Below are 20,540 nucleotides of genomic sequence, written 5' to 3'. Positions count from 1 at the left end.
TTGTGATGATTGGCCCAAAGGTTATGGAGTCATGGGTATTGATTTCCAGAGCCACGCCCCTCTGATGTTCATTGGCCAATATCTACTGAAGTCAACCATATTTTGAAAATGTTTTGCCAAAGTTTGATCAACCTGGTGTCATGATTATCCAAACCAAATTGGTATTAATCAGATCAACATGAAGGAGGAATTGGCAAAAACATGTTTTTCACAATATCCAAAAAGGTCAGACATTTTGGTAGTCCCAATATCAACTTTATAGCGCAGACAGTGGGGCTTGTCCTAAAAACTTGTAGGTAGCGCTAGCGAGCGTGGCCGAATACGAGACCTCTAAAATATCTTATTTTTCGCCAGCCCCCATGGACACACCAATTTTGGTAAGGAACATTCATGGTAAGGCCCCCCAAAAGGCACTTCTTTTGGTGCTATAATAATAGATGACACAATTACAATAGGGCCTTCACTGGCCCGATGTTATCGGTGCTTGAGCCCTAGAAAAATAAAGAATGCAGGTGGGACTTGCCATTTTGCTGCTGCTGTCGTCTTTGGTTGTTGTTGTTGATGTTGTTGACAGGTGGATGAGCAGGGGGTAGGTTGGCCTCATTATTGTGGTGGTGGTGGTGGTGGTGATTGTTGTTGTTGTCATTGTCATTGTTGGAGTTCTGGTTGCTGACCAGTGCTGAGGACACACCAATACCAGTTCCTGCACTCAGGCCCACCCTGGCACAGCCCTGTCACCCACACAATGCAAAATATGTATCAATACACATGCTGACTTCATTAAGCAGACATATCAACGGTTCACATTATACAGTGTGTGTGTGTGTGTGTGTGTGTATATACAGTATATATCTATATATCTATATCAGTTAGCCTAGCCTGACGTTAGCAACAGAGAGCTCAGACCCGTTACAGCTGTGAATGTAGCAGTTAGCCTGACATTAGCAACTGGCTCAGGGATAATGTTTAAAAAAATAAATAAATAAAAAACTTCAGTCACACTTAAGGTGGGTTGAACTTCTAAGCTGGGCTGATCTTGGTGGACCAGCACTATTCTCCTTTCAGTGACAAGCTGCTCGTCTGAGTCTCTGAGCTTTTTGATCTTTAATATTTATTTTAACTGTGTAACTGACAGCAGATTAAACAGTTAAGTATTAATATCTCTACTGCAAATTCTACTGTTTATATCAGGAAAACACAAAGTTAAATGTTTTCAAAGTTATTGTTAGAACGGTAATGGTATTATTAAGTAGCAGTACCTTGTATCGGCAAGTATTGAAATTTAAATATTTGTACTCAGTCTGATAAAAAGTGCTATCAGTGCATCTCTATTTTTTAGAGGCTTCACATTCTGATGTATATACACCTTCTTTCATTTATCTTTCTGTTCCCACAACCATATACAGAGAAAATGGGAAATTTTCATATTTACTAAGTGATTAATCGTGATTAATCCACTGCTACCTTGTGATTCATTTGATTACATTTTTGCATTGGGCGAAGGCAGGGTTCACAGGTAGCCAGTCTATCACAGGGCTGACATGTAGAGACAGACAGGTAACCAGTCTATCACAGGGCTGACATGTAGAGACAGACAGGTATCTATCAGTGTCTACTCTGTATACCTTGGGTGGTTCTCTAAACATCTGGTCCAGACAGATAAACTCCAGACTGGGCAGCAACTCTACAAACTGGGAGAAGGATTCCAGTTTGATAGCATGACAGCGAACCAGAGTGAGATCAACAAGACGACTCCATCTGGACTGATCTGAGGACAGAAAGGGGAGAACATGCTCAGCCTGAGAGTTGAGGTACGCTCTTTATTATTTCGAGAAAGTGACATATGGACATTAATAATCAGGATGTGTGTGACAGAAGTGAGGCACGTAGTGTGTTTTACCTGTAATCCAGTGGTGAGGGTTATGCAGGTGAGGACAGTTGTAGATGAGAAGGTATTTAATATTAGTGAACACCTCGTTCACCACCTTTATGCCGATATCAGTGATGATGCCTGGGTTCTCAACAACATCAGCCAGACCGTACTTCACCAGCTCCGAATGACTCATCTTGCCTGCGCGCGCACACACACACACACACACACACACACACACACAAATTGAATTCGCTATACAGCTTGTGCAGATACCAGGTAAAGCTACCGGTTGTTGCTGTTGCTGTTGCTACCCACTACCAGGTAAAGCTACCCATTGTTGCTGTTGCTAACGCTACCCACTACCAGGTAAAGCTACCCGTTGTTGCTGTTGCTAACGCTACCCACTACCAGGTAAAGCTACCGGTTGTTGCTGTTGCTAACGCTACCCACTACCAGGTAAAGCTACCGGTTGTTGCTGTTGCTAACGCTACCCACTACCAGGTAACGCTACCCGTTGTTGCTGTTGCTAACGCTACCCACTACCAGGTAAAGCTACCCGTTGTTGCTGTTGCCAACGCTACCCACTACCAGGTAAAGCTACCCGTTGTTGCTGTTGCCAACGCTACCCACTACCAGGTAAAGCTACCCGTTGTTGCTGTTGCCAACGCTACCCACTACCAGGTAAAGCTACCCATTGTTGCTGTTGCTAACGCTACCCACTACCAGGTAAAGCTACCCGTTGTTGTTGTTGCCAACGCTACCCACTACCAGGTAAAGCTACACGTTGACAAACCCACACAGACAGACCTCCACAGACCCACACAGACAGACAGACCCACAGACAGACCTCCACAGACCCACACAGACAGACAGACAGACAGACAGACAGACAGACAGACAGACAGACAGACCCCCACAGACAGACACAGACCCACAGACAGACCCCCACACCCACACAGACAACTGTTTCAAACTACGAGAATTCAGCACAGAAGAAATCCGTTTCCCTGGAAACGGAATCGAGAGCTTAGCTGTATGGGGACGTCATTTTCTAAGAGACAGGATTGCACTGGGCCAGGTGCTGAAATGTGAGAGAAGGAACTAACATTGCAGCAGGAACTCGTCCACGTATCCCAGATGGAGCGTCTCAAACTGAGGAAACTCTAGCTCAGCCATTTTGAGAGCTGAGAAGACCCCATCTTTAGTCAGTGAAGGCTGGATACGCAGCTCATGAAGCCTGTGAAGCACACAGACATCATGTGAGGAAGTATTTGTGTTGTCCCAATTAAGTCATTCAAACAAGTGTGCAGCTGGATACACTCTGCTGTGGGCTTACATCAAAAACAGCTGGCTGAATGTTGACTTTCTATCACTTGAATGTTGTTTGATTACAAGTAATCTCCACAATGTACCCTGGAATCAATTTCGTATCGATAGCAGGATAATGCTGCTATAATTATTCATTCTTTGTACAGTATATATTGCTGTGACAATATCACATACTGCAAGTTTACTTACTACAGGTTAACTCTTTACTCTGTTCAGTGACTGAACAGTCTCTCCAACATTTGCTCACAAGATGAAACCCTTCGCATTTAGTTTAAATCATGGACAGTTAGTTTGAGGAATTGACGACTGGCTGGGCACCTGCGAGCAGCAGTGATGATGAGGTAGCCCAAGTCCACTTCCAGAGCGTTCTTACAGGCTCCAAACACTATGGTGTGGAGGTTCCGAAATCCTCCTGAAGATACACAAACAGGATCACAGAGACAAGTTTATTATTTATTATTATTTGATATCGTAACTGGATTTTTCAATTAGAATAATGGTTTGGAGCTGGAAAAAAGCAGATAGCTGATTAATTGGCTAATACTACTCACTAAAGTTAAGAGCCGCGATAGAAATAATTCATTGATTGAGGAAATTGCCGACAAGCGCTATGCAAGGACTTGGTAGCCATGCCGATAAAAGATTGGATTTTAAAAAACATCATAAATGACTCCTAAGAATCCAACAAAAAACAAAAATAACACCAACAACAGGATATCTCCCCTAAATATAATACCGATCACTATCCCATCAAGCAGGTCGCTCTGAAGTGTCAGGCAAGGACACACATAAATCCAAATCATCCGTCATTACCAAATACAAATGAAAGTGAAAATGATTGTCATTCTAAATATTAGAGCAAAAACAAAGCATGGTGAGCCTAGAAATGGGGATAAAAACTGGGCACACAATATGTCAGCATTCTACACCGTCAGGGTGTAAAATGCTGATAAATAAATCACACACGTCACACTGCTTAGATATGGTGACACAAAGATGAAAAATATGAAAGTAAAAGATCACATGCAGTGTGTGAACATACAGCCCTAGTGTCAGCAGTAATCATTAAACGTGATGGGAACAGGACGAATACTTGCTACTCTGATAAAAACACATGTCTCCTCACCTGACCTCCAACTGTCCTCCACCACATGTTGGATTAGCCCTCCCAGGAAGGGGACTCTCACTAGCTCCAGCTGCTCCAGGTTACGGGCTGATGCTAAACCAGTGACTAGAGGAACATATTTGAGCGAGTTGGTTGGCCCTGCACAATTCCGCATGACAAAGGTTCTCAGGCTCACGCACAGAAAGTCCTTAAACGGCTGTGGTTTGGTGAGACGGACCCACTTCAGGTAAAGATGGCGCAGCATGGACACACAGGGGATCTCTGGGACATTCACACCTGTAACACACACACACACACACACACTTACTTTTCATGATTGGTTATCTAAAACAATTGCTGAACTGAACATCAACTACTTTCTCCAAAAAAAAAAGCACTGACACGTAGCTTAGAACGAGAGAAGACAGCCAGGCCCAGGTGTGTGTTTCTGATGAGGCTGCACTACAGCATGTGTGAAAGCAGCAGGGACACACCCAGTGATGAGAGATGTTGTCAATAGCCCCTATTCGACTGCCTTTTCGTTGTATTCCTCCCCGTTTCAGTCTAAACGCTCGAGTAACAGCCTCTGAGACGCCAACGGAGGTCATCACAGAGCCACATCAGAGGAGAGACGAGGCGATACGGCATTCTATCTAAACACTCCGAGCACCTGAGGAGGAAAAGACGTGACGTAGTGAAGACGTGTTAGCAGGGCAACACGCCTCCAGAACGAGCTCAAAGCGTAGATCCGAAGAAGATAAAATGCCGGTAGTTGCTTGTACCGCCGTTATACGCATCCACATGTTTATGATGCAGCAACTTCGCTTGTTGAAGTGTCGTGTAAATATGTAAGATGAGCAAAAGTTCACCTTTTGTAGTTGTTTTGATGCATTAAGCTAATCAGATTTCCAACACTCATTGAATACGTCACATGACCAACGAGTCCATAGTTGAGACAGCGGCCGCGCTATGGGATGTCTCACTCATTCTGCAAAGCCGGGGTGATATATAAACACAGACACCGTTTCAGCTTTACAAATCTAAACGCTCCGGATCACAGCATATATATTTATACTCGCATTTCTGCCATTACAGCAGAATGGTCTGTGTAAAAGGGGCTAATGTAAGAATACTTGACCCGACAGTATCAAAAACAGTCCCAGTTGTCGACTCTCGGTTCTTAAAACTACGAACGACTGGACCGCCCGCTTCACGGCACCGGCTCGGAGTCGGGTGAGTTAGGACCGGCATCTTACGGCGCGAGGGGAGACAGGTGGCGAAGCGGTTAACACTGCGATGATGTCAAGGCCACAGCACCTTTCTTAAAAGGTCCCATATTATGAAAAACAGGTTTTCTCTGGTCTCTACACCTATAAACTGGTCCTCCCTGAGCCTGCCAACTCCCAGAATGAGGAAAACAAGCGACTCATGCATGGTCTCTGCAGCCCCCCCACTGGTACAACAGAGCTCCTACAGGCTGTTCAGATTCAGCTCCCGTCGTTACATAACGAAAGGAGTCATTTGCATAGACCGAACTCCTCTGATGATATCACATAGGCGAGCCATACCGATACATCCACCGTAAACATTGGCGCATGCTGCCACTAGCGTAAGGGGCATCCTGTCTCTCTCCAAGTAGGCGATGACAGACGGAGCTCATTAGCATATAAAGGTGCAGGCACAGAAACAGCATGTTCTCAGCAGAGTTCATTTGAGCAACTTTTAGACAGCTGAAATTCAGGACCACGGATGGGTTTCGGGCAATGCATATCGAATCCAGTGTTGTTGGACTTCTGACAGCTGTGTGGAATTGATGAAAATCAGTATAATATGGAACCTTTAATGAAAAAAAACTGCAGTTCTCTCCATTTTAGTCGCTCCAAGAGGAGCAGGATAACTACAGTTTCAAGTACTTTATGAAGTGTATTATATACTTTCCCTACCAAAATTCAGCAAAGAAGAATATAATATAAATTATATTCAATTGTATTTATAGTGTCATATCACAACAGAAGTTATCAGTGTTAGCTCAGCCTCCCCTGTTTTATTTAGATATTTTCCTCAAACTCTATTGCAGTTCATCTGTGATGTGTAAGGACTTTCAGTTGGTTGAGATCCTACTCACCCACTAGATGTAGCGTCTGGATCTTTGCCGTTAAGGGGATGGTCAGTTTGTTCTCAGCAGGGATGGGAAAAGCCCCGTTACGGTTGCGGAACTTTCCCAGTATATGAACCTGAGGCATGTAGTTCCATATGGCTTCCACCAGCTCCAGATGAGACGTCTCCACACCCTGAATGAAGTCAAACAAGGAAAGCATAGTTTGAGATCCACTTAGGGTGCACTCAAACTAGGGGCATTTGATCCATACCGTGCCTTGGCACAATCTCCCCCCCTCCCCAGTCCCCCCGGCGGTTTGCACTGCTTCAAGACCAAACAAGCCTCGGCCCGGTTCCCTCTTGTACATACATCACGTCATAATACGACACCCACATGTCTTTACTTTGTTTTCAAGGATCACTTCTCAAAGTCATCAACAAGAGAGAACAACATAGAGAACATGACAAGTTTACTGACAAGTCACATCTGCATATATTTCTAGTAAACTCAACCTGTATCAGATCATGTGAGTGCAAGGAAGTGGCGATGAGTTGAGCTGAGCGAGCGGGCAAGGGTTTTGGACAGAGCGCAGAGCTGCATTTTTATTCTAAAAGTACTGGTCCGGTTCCACTCCAGTGCCGCTCACACCATAAATCTGAAGCCCAAGCCTGACCCAGATTGCATCTGTGTCCGACACCGTCATCAACGGTATTTTCAGTCATAAACCAGCTTGATAGTGGGGGAGATCCAAGTAGAACACAGAGGTGAGTGGGACGGCCTGTCGATTAAAGTAGGCACTCCGGGTGCAGTGCTTTTTTACTTTTACTCTGGGTGCAGTGCTTTTTTACTTTTACTTTGGGTGCTAAAGCTCCGACATAGCCAACTCAGAGAGAAATACAAGGATGGAAACATGAAATTACATGAAATTTTATTGCAAAACTGAAAATACCTCAATTCACAAGTGCATATTGAACCATGCATGGGGTACCGTACGGTTCAATATTATATTGAGAACCGTTGCATCCCTAGTGAATCCACTGCTTTTTTTCCAGTGAAGTTAAAGTTGTAGTCTACGATTTGAAAGGTTTGAAAAAAAACATCCCCCCCCCCCCCCCCCCCACACACACACCCCTCCCCTCTGTGCTCCTCTGAGCTTGTATCGTTCTCCTCTCGCAGCCTCCCACCTCCCTCTTATTTTACGAAAATAGTTCAGCGAAATGTGTTTCTGAAAACATTTTAGGCGAGAAATAAGCTATGCAGTTGCTGAATCTGTCTTTATTTTAGATCAACAACGGTCGGTTTAAAAGATTTCGAGAGCTTGGAGAGCGCCCCCCAAAACTTGCCGCACTGTGTCGGCATTGCACGGATTCTTACATAGACAATGAATGGGAACTCCAGGTATGAACTCAGACAGGACGCCGTTTACTTTCCCGGTGTGTCGGGGACTTCCACAACATGTACAAAGCAGTAATAGTGTTTATTACGGCCATGAATGATGAAACATTATCGGTGTAAATGCAGCAGGTGCCGGTCGGAATTCTCTCTCACCCCGACTGCAGAACGTTCCCGATCCCAAACTGCTCGGCGATCGTTTGGGATCGCTCGCCACAAATAACTGCTTCAGTATAGATCTCTGGCGAAGTGACTTTATGGACATCCTTGCTATGGAACAGGCTGCCTTGTCTCTCAATCCACTGGAGAGGCCTAGTGCTCTGCAAAGCCCCTTGGACTTTATGAGAACCGTAATGTGTATTTTATGTATATTTGGATTTATTTTAATGTATATTTAAATATATTTAACTGCAGCCCCCCCTCCTCTTCCCTTGTCTTTGTCTTGTATTGTTATTTGTCTTCGTCTTTGTCTTGAATTGTTATTGTGATATGTTTGTGAAAAAGCAATCAAATTTAATTATAAAAAAAAATGAAAAAAGGATACACTGAGATTGTGCCACCTTATCAATTACAGCGTAATGACAGCAGGGTGTGGTACCTCCCGCATCATGGTGTGTACCACCTCCAAAAGAAATGTCTTGAGAGTATTTTTTGACTGTGGAGCAGATTTCTATAAAATGAGTTCTTCCCACCTGTTGTGTGTGATACTGTTCAAGATCATCTTTATGTGGATGATGGTTTGAAATCAATGCCATCAGAAGAAGAGGCAAAATGAATGATACAAGACTTGACTGCCATGCGAGGAGAAAAGATCCAAGACAGTAAGAGATCTAGACTTACCCATAGAGCAAGCTCTTGGACTGTACTGGTGTGTGGAGACCGACACATTTCAGCGCCGCAATCGTGCCAAGGCACGGTACAGATCAAAGGGCCCTGGTGTGAGTGCACCTTTACTGCAAGTATTATTAAGGCAGCTGACTATTGATTAAAGAAGAGATAACATGACACTTAAGATGACACTTAATAGAATTGAATTGAACATACTGACCAGAAGATTGGGACAGGCTTGTAGTGCCTCCAGCACACCAGGTATACTGAAAGCCTCGTAGCCTCGAACTCGTCTCCTCTCCAGGTATCGAGGGTGGAGGCCATAGAGCTGCTCCAGATCTGGCATCTTCTTCAAAAGGAGCAGAAAGCTGCTGTCTGTAAAGCCTGAACCACAAAGGACAATAAACAATCAATGGGTTTTCTCCAGCTGATATACATTAGTAGTAAACCACCAGTACAACATGGTCATCCCAGCATCCCCCCCAACTTTGCCGCGAGCAGGAGAGCGGCGCGCAAGGGCCACGCGGGCCCCGGTGTCCCGCCGTTCTGGTGTCGGACGGGGAATCCGGTGCAGCTGTGGAGCGCAGATGATGAAGACGGTGGTGATGATGATGATGAATGGCAAGGCAGCTCGTGCAGGCACCGGGGTCTCGCCACCATTAAGTCTACTGCTGTGCGCTCTAACCCTGTTTTGTGATATACATGCCTAAAATGCGCCTACAAGTTCTATAGTGACAGCGCGTGATGCGCGTGGTGGGAGCGGTGGCGCTGGTCTATACTAAGCAAGCTATGATGACTTTCACTTTCATTTAAGCGCAGATGTATACCTGGCCGAATTGCACTGTAGGGGGCGAGAACGAGTCAGACTTGGAACCTGTGTATTCCTACTGTGAAATGACCACATCAAACATGACGTGCTGACATGGAAGCAGCTATGAAGCCGCCGGGTTTGCTTCAGGGAAAATGTATTTTTAAGAAGCTTCCCAATGGAAACCTCAACAAGACTAAGGTTGTTTGCACCTTGTGCAATGCGGAATTAGTTAGTTAGTCATTATTTAGGTAGCACACACATATTATGAATGCCTTCGGCAGAATTCAAATGAGCCATTTATTCTAGATTAATTCCAAGATTACAGTGAGATAAATCTAGATTAAAAAACTTAATCAATGGCCACCACAATATATATATGGATGGATGGATAGATAGATACCTTATGGACAGCAGGGGAGCTTGGCTTTTGTTATACTGAAGAGGGTGTGGTTTAATCTCTCATCTCCTTGCTTACTTTCTTTTTCAAAATTGCATTGGGTGGGTAAGGCTCAGAAATGGGGCTGAAGTTACACTTTAACCACCTTGCAGTACCTCCATAGCCCCCTAGATGGCATTCTAGGGTCCATGACAACAGCTGGTCTAAACCGTCACCAACATGACCATAATGCTTCTTCCTCTGGAATAGTCAGCCCACGACCCCAAAACCCTGTGAGCTCATCTCAGTGAAAGCTCTTCTCTGTTCTGCTCCCACAGTGGTGGAAGACAACTGCAGTCCCCATACATTTTTCACCACAGCCTGTGCACCTCCACATCACATGACAGAACTGTCATTTCATGTTAACATAAGAAACTATTTTACATTTAGTAAAGAAATGAGCTGCAGTCATTTGGAGAAACATAGTTGGTCTTCTAATTAGGATATGGAGGTCTTCATTCAACAAAACATCAAAAAGATAGTATTGTTTTGTTATGGCACTTATCAATGAACATGCTCTGTGTTTGTTAGGGATGCAGCTCTTACCTGAAGGCATATACTCCCACCAGCGACCAGCACATAGATCCACTACCTTGACCACTCGCAAGTACAGAGTCACCGCTTCACGAAGCTTTCTGGACAGACACTCCATACACATGATGTCCTTCATTGGAAGGTACCTACAAAATAAGTGCAACTTTATTATTATTATTTCTTACTTCTGTAGTCAACTATGTTAGGGCTGGATCATAAGATGATACATACAATGAGATGATTTTAGAATACTGTTTATGCTTTAGAAGCTGTGCCCCTTATAACTGGGTGTATTCGTATGATGTTTGCATCAAAGTGATGAAGTGCCTTGACTTTTCAAATATATTTAAATTACAACTGTGACATTACCCGTTTCTCCCCAATGGTCCCATGATAATAAAAACACATAGATACTGGAGAACCTCACCCAGCCCTTCAATCTACTGTACAGTTCAAATAGGAGGTGGAAGACAGTGTACCTGAATATATGACAGAGCACTTCATGGGACAGCTCATTGATGTAGTCTTTGGGCTCACTAGGTCTCAGGACCAGATCCCCTCCACCGCTGCTCACTACAGGCTGGAGTTTAGAGGCCTTCCTCCTTGGACCCATCACTTGTGGCTTAGACACACACACCACACACACACCACACACCACACACACACACACCACACACACACCACACACCACACACACACACACACACTTTCTCCCTCCTACAGGAGGCTCTATTTCCCGAGCATGAACCTTACTCCTGGACACAAAATGAGAGAGGAAGACACGTTAATGGGGGTGGTGTTGGACCTGTCTGTCTGGATGCTTCTTGTTATTGCATTGTCCTCTACTGCTGTAAGCCTACAAATGTCCCCATGCACAAATACATAAAGCATTATCTAATATTAAACATGGGCAACTGGGGGAAAATATTACTTAATTTCTAAGGTTGGAATCACATTAATCATACATTGTATATTTGTTCCTGAAACTGACGTAGCTTACAATGACACCGAACACATTGCTTCACTAAAAATGTACATCCACTGGAGACCGCTTTTCCGGTTTCCACTCATAAACACCGCCATTTAAAATTGTAATACTTTTATTGTTTTCACCTCGTTTTATTGTTTGCACCTTGTCGCTTTTGCACAAAGAAATAAAACACCAAGTTCTGAAAAATTGTGGATGTTTAAAGCCGGAAGGTAAACAAATAGGCTATAACGAGGCTAACGACGATATACGTCACAAGAGTCTCGGTCGGTCGGTCAGTCTTTACAAAAAAACATAGCGCCCTCTACCCGTGTATAGGGTTGTCACAAGAACCGATACTTCGGTACCAATTCGATGCCGACACAAAAAAAATAATTTGATACTTGCTTTTTTCTGGTAACGTCAGAACCGAATATACAACTTTTCACTCGGCGAGCCGTGTCGATTCTTGGCGGAACTGACGGGGGCAGTATACGAGTGTGAGCAGCACAGAGCAGTAAGCGGCGCTGAAGAAGAAAACTTGCCGTCTTCGAAAAAAATGGCTTCAGCGGGTGGGAGCGAAAGCACAACACGTCGGCTCGTCGACAAGACAGGTGCGAAGAGTCGCGTGTGGAAATATTTTGCATTCGAGGCGGATGAATCCGGAGCAATTCTTAATTCAAACAAGCCGACATGCAAAAAGTGCCTCAGAAGTTTTCAGACCAAAAGAGGAAGCACGTCAAACCTGGCTATAGGCCACTGCTGTTCTTTTTTTAATGTAAAATAGTTGACTATTGTTATTTATGACCATATTTATAAGCACAGTATTGTTTGTTTTTATACTGGATGGCTATAGGTCTGTTGGCAGCTGGTACTGCAATTTAAATTCTGTGCAAAAAGATCTTAAAGCACAGTGGTGTTAAATACTTGACAGTTTGAAGCAGTTTTCAATAAATTAGTGAATTTAAAAGTACATGGGTCCTGTTGTTGTTGTTTTTTTAAATTGTGGTATCGAATTAGTATCGAGAATCGTGGAAATTCACAGGCATTGGTATCGACTACTGAAATTATGGTATCGTGACAACCCTACCCGTGTGGCATTGAATTGCATTTTGACACGTAAACCCCACGCAGAACCATCACGGTCTCATGACTGCGTCCAAGCAACTGCGTGGCCATTGCGTGATCACTACGCGGAAGCATAACCGAGGCTTAAGTCATGAGGAAACGATGCAAAGGAAGGAAATGAGGAGACATTTAAGAAAATAAGAAGCACACAGAGTAGGTAACATAAATACTGGTTTGAAGTATGGGGCTGAACCGGTTGAACCAGCTTTGCCTGTTTGACACATTCTTAGCGAGGTAACTTAAGCGCCAACTCTGGGTTTTCCATCCTACGACACTGGTTCACTTCTTAGCAGGTTATGTTCCCGATAATAGATCAACATGGAGAAAAACACCGCCTATTGACCAATCAGCTCTCTTGGTGCGCGGATATAAATAAGAAAAATAAGAAAAAAAGCTTGGTGGATCGTGGATCGGGTCTCTTAGGAGAACTAGAGTGTTCAGAGACCGGCAAAACCCTTTTGTCTGTGTCTGACAATGTTTTATATGAGAGATACAGATTCTCATTGGAGGGCATGACTTATCTGTGTCAGCGTACAGCCACTGACCACTTTGAATTATGTTTTTATTTATTTTATTTGCTCCCAAGTCCGTTTTACACCGCCGGGATTGCAGCTGAAAGAATTAGGCCGATATTGTCATACACCCATTATAAGAATAAATCTAAGCAACACATTCATTATTTTAACATTATTTTTTCGGCTTGATTGTGGGAGGACATCGTGAGAGTTAAAAGGGACGAGAGAAAGCGACGACATGATTTAAAAAAGGGCTGCAAGGCGGTTTCGAACCCGGAACCGCTGCAGGGGTCGGTAACTCTACCACTAAGCTATCAGTGCAGTTAATTCATTCATTCAGTCAGTCAGATCTAGTAGCGTCCTTATTATGGGGCAGTCATATTATATGACTATTAATACTGTTAATATGACTTACGCATTCACACAGTCGGTGAGTTTTTGCCAGCTGTCCTTCCTGCATTTATCAGATGAAACGGTTGCCTTTTACCTGTATTATAGGTCGAATTTCTGTAAGATAATGGTTCGCTCCTCGTACGTGAAATACGCCGCTCTGCTGCACGTAGACTGATCCATGTTTGTGATTGGTCAAATGCTGCAAACCCCGCCTCTTTCATGTGCACGCGCTCATAGCTGGACAGGTAAACCCTGGCTGACTTAACAAGTTGATAACCAGCGTCGTGTGACCGCTTATCTCCGATTGCCTTTGTCAGGGTTACTTATGCTGGATAGGCCTCAGGTAAATTAAAAACATCAGCAACCTGTGGGGATGGCATCACGGCACTAAATCCAACGTGTCTTTCATTCTTAATAAGCAGCAATAATGACTGTGATTAAAATAAAATTGTGATTATTTATAAATGGACCAACGGAGCCACGGCGAGTGTCTGAGCGAGCTGAGGCGGGCATGACAGAGATCACCTTGTGTTCGTTTACATCGACGTTGTGAAGACGGGTCAATGACGTGACAGCCAACTGCATTTTTTCTTGTTAAAAATATTTTCTTGGAAACTAAAATATACCATATATATTTAGTTAATATCTTCTATGTGTAACCACATACATTTTTCAAAAATCATTAGGCATTTCATTTGTTTTTCTACTGAAAGTGTGAAAAATATCATGTGGTGCGACCGTCCAGTCATCAATCCAGTTTTGGACATTTAACTAAAATGAATCTAAATCTGTTCAAATTTATTTTCTGCCCTATCTGGCATAAATTCTAAAGTGTTTTGTAACCTTATGTGAAATTACAGTGGTCTTGTAATAATATTTTCCATTTATTATGCGAGTAAACTTTGTCCGGGTATGTCCATTTTATGAAATATCATATGAAGAAACCACCATTTTGGTGCTTTTATTTTATTATTTTGAAAGCTACCCCAAGACAGGAAGTTCTATCACATGCAACTTTGCAAAGGACCCACAAAAGCAGTCAGCAGGTTTGTAACTCTTTAAAAATGGCTGGTAGATAGTTTCCAAATCTGGATGTCATGGGGTATGATCTCATAAAGATGATAAATATTGATTTACTTTCACAAATTCAGAATTTTATCATAAATGTCATCATGACCTATCACGCGAAATAAGCTAGTTTGTTTAGATGTCCAATGCTATGCCTGTAAATTTAGATTGGAGTTGAAAATATCATGTGGTGCGACTATTGCAGCTAGCGTCCCATGAGTTGTTTACATATTTCAAAGGAAGTTTTTGTGTTTTAATATCATTTTGATGGTTTATATATGATAAAAGGTAGTAAATTGTTATATTATTTAAAAGATAAAATTGCGCTTTTTCTTAATTTTTTTCACAAATTTCAGAGACAAGGCTTTATGTATAATGCTTCTAGATAATATATACTGTATATAACAAAAGAAAAAGTATTTGGAGCATGTCATTTTGTCATTATGTCCTAATTTTTAAAGTTTTTTTATTTATTTCATCAGATGTCGCTCTCAAGCAAAGAGAAGACTGTGCGCCACAGGTGTGTAAACTCTGACCCTGCAGCGAGGGCAGAGTACCTTGCAAGGAGAAGAGAAAGGTTTGTTGTAAAAGCTAAAAAAAAAATATCAAACTAAAGATTGAAAAGCAACTTGAACTACATGAAGTTATATTGTGTAGGGGACATTTAAAGTTGTAGTCTACGATTTGAAAGGTTTGAAAAAAGCCCCCCCCCCCCCCACACACACACACACATCCCTCCCCTCTGTGCTCCTCCGAGCTTGTATCGTTCTCCCCTCGCAGCCTCCCACCTCCCTCTTATTTTACAAAAATAGTTCACCGAAATGTGTTTCTGAAAACATTTTAGGCGAGAAATAAGCTATGCAGTTGCTGAATCTGTCTTAATTTTAGATAGACGTCAGTTTAAAACATTTTCGAGAGCTTGCGGGCGGCGCCGCCGTCTCTCCGTCGTACGTCTCCCCCTCCCCTCCTCCCCTCCCCACTGACGCCGCAGCCTCAGCCAACATCACGTGAGAGCCCAGCTCCATACCTGAACTGCTCAGGGCAACAAGCGTCTTCTCTGCTCGTAGTTTCAAATGCGGAAATGAGTCGGGACGAGGCGTGAGCAGGAGCAGGAGAGTGAGCGAGGATTGGATCGTAACATTTAGCCTGTAGCCATGCGGACCGCATGGCTACTGGCTATTATATCAGACGCAAATATCATACGCATTTTTGAATCTGAAAAAAAGCCAAACTATGTACACAGTAGTTTGACACAATGCTAAATTTGTTTCAGCTATCAGAGAAGAAAGCAGCAGGGAAAGATTCCTTACACAATGAGTTGTCAGATAGAGAGAGTAGGGTTGTCACAAGAACCGATACTTCGGTACCAATTCGATGCCGACACGAAAAAAATAATTCGATACTTGCTTTTTTCTGGTATCGTCAGAACCGAATATACAACTTTTCACTCGGCGAGCCGTGTCAATTCTTGGCGGAACTGACGGGGGCAGTATACGAGTGTGAGCAGCACAGAGCAGTAAGCGGCGCTGAAGAAGAAAACTTGCCGTCTTCGAAAAAAAATGGCTTCAGCGGGTGGGAGCGAAAGCACAACACGTCGGCTCGTCGACAAGACAGGTGCGAAGAGTCGCGTGTGGAAATATTTTGCATTCGAGGCGGGTGAATCCGGAGCAATTCTTAATTCAAACAAGCCGACATGCAAAAAGTGCCTCAGAAGTTTTCAGACCAAAGGAGGAAGCACGTCAAACCTGGCTATAGGCCACTGCTGTTCTTTTTTTAATGTAAAATAGTTGACTATTGTTATTTATGACCATATTTATAAGCACAGTATTGTTTGTTTTTATACTGGATGGCTATAGGTCTGTTGGCAGCTGGTACTGCAATTTAAATTCTGTGCAAAAAGATCTTAAAGCACAGTGGTGTTAAATACTTGACAGTTTGAAGCAGTTTTTAATAAATTAGTGAATTTAAAAGTACATGGGTCCTGTTGTTGTTTTTTTTAAATTGTGGTATCGAATTAGTATCGAGAATCGTGGAAATTCACAGGTATTGGTATCGACTACTGAAATTCTGGTATCGTGACAACCCTAAGAGAGAGGAAGAAGCAGAGAGGGAAATGGAAGGCTGCATCCCGCGACTACAGAGATAGAAAAAAGATGGAAAATGCTGTGTTAGCACATACCACCATCAATGGAGAACACTCCACCGATTGACGTAGCTGTTGCTCCAGAGCCTTCAGAAAATGATGATCCACTTGTGGTAGACCCAGTAGCAATGAACGAGGGTTTTACTCCCCCCGTGGCTTCCACACCAGAGAGGGTTGAGAGGCTTGATAGAAGGAGTAATTCAGCAGAAAAACGCTGCAAAAGACCGCAGAAGGAGAAGGGTATTCTGCAAAAGCAGATTGTATGAGGAAAAAGCTGGTAGAGATGAGAAAGCTGAAAGATAAATCTCGAAAGAGGGAAAGCAGATTGATGGCAAGACCAAATCAAGGCCCAAGAGAAAAAAATCAAGCAAAGGGGAATCAAGAAACTGTCAGCAGAGAGAAAGCAAGCAGTTGTCAAGTTTTTGGTCAGAGATGAAAACAGTTTTCTTTTAGCAGGCAAAAAAAGACGTCATCACCAAAAATAAACAAAAAATGCAAAGAAGAGTTCTGACCAAGCCCCTCAATGAACTCCTTACTCAGTATCAGAAAGAGGTGGAACAGCATTTCTCCATGTCATATAGACAATTTGTTCGATATCGGCCATTTTACATCTCAGAGTCAAAGTCCAGGGACAGAGACACATGTGTATGTGTTGCACATGAAAACATGAGGTTGCTGGTTCAGAAACTTCTCAGAATTGTTGAGCATGATTGTGTGTGACCTTAAAGTGTAAGACCGGCGAAAATGGACCCCATAGTCTTTTTCGCCATGAAAAAACATCAAATAAGCCATCCAGACATTTTTTTTCAGTGATCACCCATGTATCGAGAAAGCCTTGAAAGACGCTAACAGCCCCATAGCGCTAACACTGATTAGATTGGGGCAATGCGCCTAACGCATCCACAACGGCATATTCTAACCACTAATATTGCTCAAAATAGCACCAAACCTCTTCAGTAGCATGATAAAGACTCATAATACTGCTTCGCATGTTTTAACTTTAAGTGGTGGAAGAGGTTACCGGTGTTTCCACCTGCAGCAGCAACAGTCGCGCGACACTCTTTGCAGAGTATCGCTTTTTGTTCGTTGTCGGATTTTCTAAATCCGAAAAAGTTCCACACAACAGATGTAGCGCCCTTTTTTGGAACGAGTTCCTCCTCTTCGTCATGGGTGGGTTGCGCTGCCTCCGTTTCCTCGTGACGTTCACTCTCCGCCTCCGCCATGATTGTTATTACTCAGGTAAAGCTGTTTCTTCTTCGTCATGCTCATGCAACCACGCAAGCAGTCTGCTGCAATGCCTGCAGTGCCCCGTGTGTCGAGGCAGTGTAATTACAGTGACTCAGAGCGATGCCGCAGACATCTAAGCTTTCTCCAGTATAAACAGTATTGCGAAATCTCTACCGGTAGACACTTTTATACCGTCACACAGTATAATACCGTCGTACCGCCCAACCCTATTTGTCAATAATAAAAAGACCATTGAAAGAAAGAAAAAAACTTTTTTACACCGGCCCAAGCCTGCTGGTATCCCAGTTAGAAAGCTGCTTCCATTGGTGAACATACTTATGGCGGGTGTTTGTGTGATACAGGCTCTTCCTTTTCTACATCGTTCTAACGACATGATCCGGGCTTCAGATCCCCGTCTGCAGTCTGTCAGCCTCCATCATCGCTCCAGCAAGCATCAGTCAGACACTCAACTGGCTTCATCAGCTTCTCAGGAACTTTACATTTCAGCATATTTCTTCCTCCGTTTTTGTCAAGATAACATTAAATCTAAAGGATTTGAGAAGGTTATTTTATGGATGATGGGGCTTTTTTCTTTAAAAATGTAGCAAAGTTAGATTTCTAGATGTCGTATCGGGGCTGAGACTATCTGACCGCAACTTAGTGAGGCTTCATGAACACACCAACGTTAGCAGGCGGTAGCACGTTACAGCAGCAACAACAACAACAACAACAACAACAACAACAACAGCAGCAGCAGCAGCAGCAGCAGCAGCAGCAGCAGCAGCAGCAGCAGCAGCAACTACTTGGAAGTAGTTGCCTTTAGTTGGCCGGCCACGCTACTTCCCACTATGCTTTGTTACCAGGCGTGTGTGCAGTGAATACGACAGGAAAGCAACTCCCCAATGGCACAGCATCGTTTATAGATGATGCATGTCACTTTCCCAGAGGAGCTTTGAGCAGAACCAACAAAAACACAAACAGCATTCTTTACGTTTGTTAGCCTACTGACAAACGACAGTCCGGCTGTTCGCAAGGGACGGTTAAACGTGTCCTCACGAAGAGTGAGAACTAAGATTCAAACTTCAAGCCCCATTATTCCACACTTGTCACACTCGTTTAACGTTATCATGCTATTTGTCAAAGCTAGCTTACCTGTTAGCGTAGCCGCGGCTACAATTGTACACAAAGACAAAACCACACAAGTAAACTCCACAGCAAGCACACTGACTAGCTGTATCGCATCTAACAAGGCCTTCAGCAAACGTGCTAACCTACCGGCATTCTCTGACCAAAGCCGCCGTGACGCTGTTCTTCAACCATCCTGTGGGTCGGGCAGGTTTCCGAAAGAGTTGCGCTCTTTTGCTGCTGCTGGTTCTGGTTCTTCTTTTTCTTCTTCTTCTTCTGCTGCTTCTTCCTTTCTTCGTTGGTGTTTATTGGCGGTATGCAAACGAACTTTAAAGTGCTTTACCGCCACCAACTGGACTGTGTGAAACAGGAGATTGGACAGAAAAATAACTGGGGAGGACACAGGGCTGAAATGTAGAGACAGACAGGTAACCAGTCTATCACAGGGCTGAAATGTAGAGACAGACAGGTAACCAGTCTATCACAGGGAGACATGTAGAGACAGACAGGTAACCAGTCTATCACAGGGCTGAAATGTAGAGACAGACAGGTAACCAGTCTATCACAGGTAGACATGTAGAGACAGACAGGTAACCAGTCTATCACAGGGCTGAAATGTAGAGACAGACAGGTAACCAGTCTATCTATCACAGGGCTGACATGTAGAGACAGACAGGTAACCAGTCTATCTATCACAGGGCTGACATGTAGAGACAGACAGGTAACCAGTCTATCACAGGGCTGAAATGTAGAGACAGACAGGTAACCAGTCTGTCACAGGGCTGAAATGTAGAGACAGACAGGTAACCAGTCTGTCACAGGGCTGAAATGTAAAGACAGACAGGTTACCAGTCTATCTATCACAGGGCTGACATGAAGAGACAGACAGGTAACCAGTCTATCACAGGGCTGACATGTAGAGAGACAGACAGGTAACCAGTCTATCACAGGGTTGACATGTAGAGACAGACAGGTATCTATCAGTGTCTACTCTGTATACCTTGAGTGGTTCTCTGGAGAACATGCAAACTACATGAAAAATACTGTGCTCTGTTTTTCTGTATTAACAAGAACCTTAAAAACCCCAACAGAAGCTCTCATTCGACCACATCAGGATGCAAACATGGCCTATAGCTGCCGCCGAAATACGGCAATGTGTTACTGTGGCAATACTGGAAGTTAGAGTGAAGATATCATATTTGATTTCTAATTGTTATTTTATTATGTTTACATAAATTTATGATGAAACCTAAATGCAGTTTTAATTCATTCAATTAAATGTTTCAATTCAAATTGTTTGAGAGGTCACTTCCTGTCCGAGTAATGTCAGACATGAGCCTAAGTTGTCAGTGAGGAAAAGAGAGACGAGAGGTAAAGAGATGAGAGAGGACTGTCTACTACTGGCTAAGCAGGCGTACACGGTAATTATTCTGAATATTGAAACTTGTGTACCCATGTGTAAGAAACTAATCTGTGAAAATAATGTATGTAAAATGTGTTTTATTTTATTACAGTTTTCACGGTGTTCCGTAACTTTGTGGAGAGAATAAAGCAGTTGTGGACATCAG

General features: G+C 43.3%; 1 protein-coding gene across 1 annotated transcript in view; it reads right to left on the bottom strand.

Moving 5' to 3' along the window:
* The window catches only part of fbxo38 (F-box protein 38), a 38,431-nt gene extending 19,187 nt beyond the window's left edge, over positions 1-19,244 (bottom strand). Inside the window, exons 1-11 of the mRNA XM_084009530.1 lie at positions 19,123-19,244; positions 10,886-11,161; positions 10,419-10,552; positions 8,846-9,009; positions 6,433-6,598; positions 4,329-4,604; positions 3,521-3,614; positions 2,980-3,110; positions 1,901-2,071; positions 1,626-1,768; positions 524-731 (exon numbers count right to left, since the gene is read on the bottom strand). Coding sequence (XP_083865656.1) covers positions 524-731; positions 1,626-1,768; positions 1,901-2,071; positions 2,980-3,110; positions 3,521-3,614; positions 4,329-4,604; positions 6,433-6,598; positions 8,846-9,009; positions 10,419-10,552; positions 10,886-11,019 — 1,621 coding nt within the window. The 5' untranslated portion in view covers positions 11,020-11,161; positions 19,123-19,244. The remainder of the gene's footprint in view (positions 1-523; positions 732-1,625; positions 1,769-1,900; positions 2,072-2,979; positions 3,111-3,520; positions 3,615-4,328; positions 4,605-6,432; positions 6,599-8,845; positions 9,010-10,418; positions 10,553-10,885; positions 11,162-19,122) is intronic.
* Positions 19,245-20,540: the final 1,296 nt, after the last annotated feature.

Source organism: Eutrigla gurnardus (assembly GCF_963514095.1).
Source record: "Eutrigla gurnardus genome assembly, chromosome: 5".
Taxonomy (NCBI): domain Eukaryota; kingdom Metazoa; phylum Chordata; class Actinopteri; order Perciformes; family Triglidae; genus Eutrigla; species Eutrigla gurnardus.
The sequence above is the reverse complement of the archived record's forward strand: the minus strand, read 5'-3'. Positions and strand labels throughout refer to the sequence as shown.